The 5,880-nt window shown below is 41.7% G+C and overlaps 1 protein-coding gene across 1 annotated transcript in view; it reads left to right on the plus strand.

Annotated features, from left to right (window-relative positions):
* Positions 1 to 6: 6 nt before the first annotated feature.
* FGF10 (fibroblast growth factor 10) overlaps positions 7 to 5,880 on the plus strand; it is a 78,058-nt gene continuing 72,184 nt past the window's right edge. Inside the window, exon 1 of the mRNA XM_006769466.2 lies at positions 7 to 540. Coding sequence (XP_006769529.1) covers positions 168 to 540 — 373 coding nt within the window. The 5' untranslated portion in view covers positions 7 to 167. The remainder of the gene's footprint in view (positions 541 to 5,880) is intronic.

Here is a 5,880-nt window from a genome sequence, read left to right on the forward strand (position 1 = left end):
AGGAGTTATGGATGGTGGTGCATTCAGTTCTGGCCAGATCCGCTCCCGGAGGAGGCAGCTAAGCGGCGGCCGCCACCTCCAGCTGTCTCCCTGCCTCGCACCGGGTCTCACCCTTCCAGCATGTTCCTTCTGATAAGCCCCTTCCCAGCGCCGCGAGTTCCAGTACAATGTGGAAATGGGAACTGACACATGGTGCCTCCGCCTCGCCCCACCTGCCCGGCCGCTGCTGCTGCTGCTTCTTGCTGCTCTTCTTGGTGTCTTCCGTCCCCGCCACCTGCCAAGCCCTCGGGCAGGACATGGTGCCACCAGAGGCCACCAACTCGTCTTCTTCATCCTCCTCCTTCTCCTCCTCTTCCTCCTCCTCCTCCTCCTCGTCCTCCTCCTTCTCCTCTCCTCCCAGTGCGGGGAGGCATGTGCGGAGCTACAACCACCTCCAAGGCGATGTCCGCTGGAGAAAGCTCTTCTCCTTCACCAAGTACTTTCTCAAGATCGAGAAGAACGGGAAGGTCAGCGGGACCAAGAAGGAGAACTGCCCCTACAGTAAGTAACCAGGCGCGCTGTCTCCCTCCGGCACCCACCCCCACCCGCGGGGGGAAATCTGTTCCAGATGTGGCCAGCTAAATATTTACGTCCCCAACCCCTGTAAAATGATTAAGTGGGATACTTTCCCACTAAATCCCCCCCCCCCCCCCGCCCCGTGTATACATTGTGCTGCCTCACCCCTCCCTGCGGGGATCCCTCCACACACACCCCCACGCCTGGTCACCCTCACGCCCTGTCTCTGGGCTCCTCACCGGGTGGACACCCGGGAGTTGTTGCTGCGCACGGATGCCCCTCTCTGTCTCCATCGGCCTGCCCTACCTCACCCCCAGGTCCCCTTCCCCTCCCTGCTGGAAATGGCTCAAGTAAACACTATGTTTCTTTTCGCTGGCAATCTTATGAGGAGTTTTGGGACAGTTTCCTCAAGCTGAAAAGAATTAGCTGCTGTCAATTATCCGGGTTTTATGGAAACTTTATTTAAGCAAGAAAAGTCCATTCCCCTTGCTCCCACCCCCATCCCGGTACCCCACCACCTCTCTAGGTAGGAGCGATAGCATTTTTCTGGCTTTGATTTTTTTTTGGGGGGGGGCGGGGAGCGGGGGTGTCGCCCATGTTGCCTTGAGTGATTGCAGTCCATGAAGTTGGCTTTTCCGGCACTACCGCTATTAGTCCAGGGCCTGCCTTCTCTCCGGGTAACATGATGCTCACGTCTGCGTTGTCAATAGCGTATGCGCTGCTTTGTGATGTCCTGTTGTACTGTTTCTTCTGAAACCTCTCATATTGCAGAGCCCGACTACTACAGCCTTGCGAACATCTGGGGCTGGATTCGCACAGACCTCACACAAATTCCATTGTCATCCTTCTGTTTTCAAAGTAAAAGTCATAAGTCCGTTTCCATGGCTGTCGTTTATCCCCTAGCTAGGATGAGGTTTTTCTCCTTAGTGCCCATTATGCCCTGGATGTCTGGATTTCTTTCCCTTCTTCCCCCCTTTTCTTTCTTTCCTCCCTTAGGTCTTGTTCTTTCTTTCTTGCAGGGGTGTGGGCTGGGAGGGGGCTGGAGAAGGAGAAAAGGAGAGTGGATATTGTGCTCTTCTTGAATCCGTCCAGCAAAGCAGATTACTCTGTTGGCTTCCTTTCCTGGTTACTTTCAAGTGGTGAGACTTATTCATCCTCTATTGATGGCCTTTTGAAAGGATCCTTAGGCTATGTAATGGCACACTGCAGATAGTAGACAAAGACATTTGAACATCTTTAATGACCATTTAGCATTATCTCAATGGTACTCTCAAGTCACCTTTTTAAAGGGACCTTTTTGTGTCAGTTGTTTGGGAATTTGAAACATTATTTGCCAGCTCACTTAAATTCATGGGTCATACATTTCAAGATTCCTTGGCCCAGAAAGTATCTGGTAGGAATGGGGAAAGATAGTCAACCAGAACTTAGCATTTTCTTTTTAAACAAAGATTGACAAGAATGAAGACTTAGTTTTCTTGTTTGGGGACTCACATACGTTCAACATTAACTTCTATTCCTCCTCAGCTGCTGCTTCCGTTTACTAAAATTAGCAATATGTTTACAAGTAATGATATTCGTAGAAGGATTCTTAAGTGTTCCATTTTATGTTTAATACTAAAGATGCTAAAAGCTCATTGCCTATATATTTTTTCATTCTGATTTATAGAGAGCAGGTGGAATAATGTCATTTATGATAGAAGATTTTTTTCAATTGTTACCTGAATTAACTATATATACATGTTTTAGTTGATGAAAATTTAATTCCTTTGTTGACTTCTAAAACAATAGTTGCACTGTCATCTAGGTAGGACCAGGGTGAAGAAGTGATCCAAATAGTTACTGAGGAGTGAGCTGAGAAGTTAAAATAAACAATATTCATGGCCTGAAACTCCTCTTCATATTTTTACTTCAGGAAGATAACTCAAAGAAATATCAGACAATTTTAGAGTGCTACCCTTGAGCAAACTTTCTTCCTCTTTCTCCTCCTCCTCCTCCTCTTCCTCCTCCTCCTCCTCCTCCTCTTCTTCTTCTTCTTTTGACACTAACTTGATTTTGCTATTGCTATATTTTAAGTGTCTTTATGATGTGATGTAAGGACCAATCCACACTAGCTTAGTTATGCAACTTAAATGACTATTTTCTGAAATAATGATTACTGTGTGATTAATGGTTTAGTAAAATGATTTCCAGAGTACAGGTTGAATTATATTTTTATAGTAAAGAATTATCTACAAAGAGAAAAGTATACAACTTCATTGCATAGAAACGAGTGTGGAAATGTTTTATTCTAACTGACCAAATATATTAATATCTCTTCCAAATGATAAAGTATACTCATAGCCCTTGTTAAAATTAAAGTATCCTATATCATAATGCAGTCTTAATCAGCGGTTGAAAATGAAAGGGGGGGCGGGTCTTACTCTGTTAAATAAAGCCATAAATAATTTAGGCTTTCCAAGAACATCTGTATGAAGACATAGCACGTGAAAAGTAGAGGTTGGGAAAGCCTTAATTTCACATGTGGCCAGGTAATCAGAATGCTGCTACAAATCCCAGCTGGACTGATTCAGCTGAACTGATGGTATCATTAAGATATTGTCTAAATGTTGCATAATTATATGTGAACAAACTTTTGCAATGCCTACAGGGTAACCAGCCAGCCAGCCCAGCAAATGGTAGCCTGTTAAATATTAGGGTATCTAACCTCTGAAGAGTGTCAGTTCCTTGTCCAAAAACCACATTTCAGTAACATTTTCCTAAGCAAGTTATTAATTATTCTCAACACACAAAGCTGTTCTTTTGAGGTTTGCTTATTTGAAGCTTAATTTTCTTTGTTACTTTTGACCCTAATGTTAAGGCTGCTAAAATACAGTAACAGCTTATCGAAGAGGTTACATGTTTGTGATGTCCTGGATAATTAAACAACCGTTTTACTGGCTTGTTGCCAGCAAAATGCTAACAAAAGGGAAGTAAGGAAATCACCCTTAAGCATTGCAAAATCAATTTTAGCTTCTACCTCCAAAGCTGGATCCCAGAAATTAGATGGTTCTAAAAATATTACATGTGCTAAAGAAATTCTTCTCAATTTGGGTGATAATTATAATTTTTTTTTGGGGGGGGGTGTTTTCTTTTCTTTTTGGCCACTTAGGATAGCAGAATGAAGGAGAGCAGAGATGAATTATGTTTCTCCTGTTAGAAGCCTGAGAAAGCTTGAATAATTTAGAATAGCTGTGGTGTATCTGTCACTAGACATGCTCGGGCTCATTTAGGTTTGTTTTATCAGCCTTTACATCTAGAGCTTTGCCCTTGAAACATTACCACTCGGCTCCAGTTCTGGCCTCCTGGAAAGGCTGGATACAGCTGTTAGGTACCCTTGCAACTGGGACTGGTGGACTTATTTCTGGACATAAATAAAACAGCTGTGGCCTGCTCCCATGGTTGTCACTTGCAGAAAAGGGGAGTCTAGTGTAAAGAAAATGAACCCTAGATATGAGACAGTGAATGATGGATATTCTCAAAATGGAATATGAGCCCTTCCAGAAAAGGAGTATGGGATACAATAGAAAAATCCATATGCACTGACTGTGTAGTATGTGCCCTATTTCTTTAAGTCTATATATCATTTAACACTCATAATAGTCCTATGATTTAAATGTAACTACACACATTTTTTAAATATGAAAACTAAGCCTGAATAAAAGTAAATTACCCAAGGTCGTCAACTTGATATTGGCAGAGCTGGGATTCAAGTCTATTGGGTTATATCCCTCCTTGTTTTTTCTACCTCTCTGCTACTAAAAACACTGATAACAATATATTAGAATTAGACACCCCAAAACCCTAAAAATCAAATTACCCAAAAACGTAATTACTATGAATACCTACGGTTCTCCAGAGTGAAATAGGAACGGTAGTAAAATGATGGTGGAACCGAAATGAACTACATCAAAGGCATCAGTGCAGGTGGCTCCCTGGTATCAGAGAGGGATCCTCCAGGTGAAATGCCTTTTTTGATACTATGTTTGGGAAAGAATTGCTTCTGGGTACACAAAATACACATACATCAATCTCACTCATTTCAACAGAGGGCATTAGAAATACATGACTACTTAAGAAAGCACCATGAATGTCATTGTATGTAGTAATTGTTTACAGCTGAGGGCCAAATGTTTAATTGCTTCCATGTGTAATAAAATAATTTGACTGTAAATACCAGTATAAAATTGGGCTGTTGCAGAAACGTTGGGTATAGGACCCTAAAGCAGCGGTTCTCAACCTGTGGGTCGCCAACCTGTGGGTCACGACCCTTTAGGGGTCCAACAACCCTTTCACAGGGGTCGCCTAAGACCACCAGAAAACACATATATAATTACATATTGCTTTTGTGATTAATCACTATGCTTTAATTATGTTCAATTTGTAACAATGAAAATATATCCTGCATATCAGATATTTACATTACGATTCATAACAGTAGCAAAATTACAGTTATGAAGTAGCAACGAAAATAATTTTCGTTATGGTTGGGGGGTCACCACAACATGAGGAACTGTATTAAAGGGTCCCGGCATTAGGAAGGTTGAGAACCACTGCTCTAAAGGGAGGAAATCTTAAGAGTCCTGAAGATAGATAGACAGATAAATAGATGATAGATGATAGATAGATAGATAGATAGATAGATAGATAGATAGATAATAGGTAGGTAGATAGAAAAAGCTTTTAAATGAGTGTGCAAATCAAAAAGGCACTTTACCACATAAAAATGAAAGATTACTGTCTAGGATTAAAGGCTTGTATAATTACTTGTTAATCAAGATGGGAGCTTATTATAGGAAGTTCAATAAAGTGAGAAGATAATTGTTGAGGAAGATAGGGACTCAAATATTATCTCCTAAAAATAATACAACAGTTTCCTGGGAAGAAAGCCAGTATTCAACTTAAGGCTTCCACCGGTGTCTTATTTAAGATGCGGTTGTTTCTAGAGTTTGGCTGCATGATTTATAACCAGGAGCATTTAATCACAGCACCCAGGATTTATGAAGGTGGAAGGCACTGTATTTAATGTTTACGTGACACTGGTCCTGTTACCTTTACTGCATTCCTACCATATGGACCCTCCACTTTGATGGCTTTATCATAAATCCATTAAAAATACACAATTACAGAGAGTTTCCTCTTCATAAACCTGATTTATAACCATCTACCAAAAAAAAAAAGAAAGAAAAGAAAACAGCAGAAATCACATGCCAGGGTTGGAGGATGAGACTTCAGAGACACCAATTCCTAGGTCTGGCATAATCTATTACCCAAATGTACGGACCACTC

This window comes from Myotis davidii, unplaced genomic scaffold (genome assembly GCF_000327345.1).
Source record: "Myotis davidii unplaced genomic scaffold, ASM32734v1 scaffold143, whole genome shotgun sequence".
NCBI lineage: Eukaryota > Metazoa > Chordata > Mammalia > Chiroptera > Vespertilionidae > Myotis > Myotis davidii.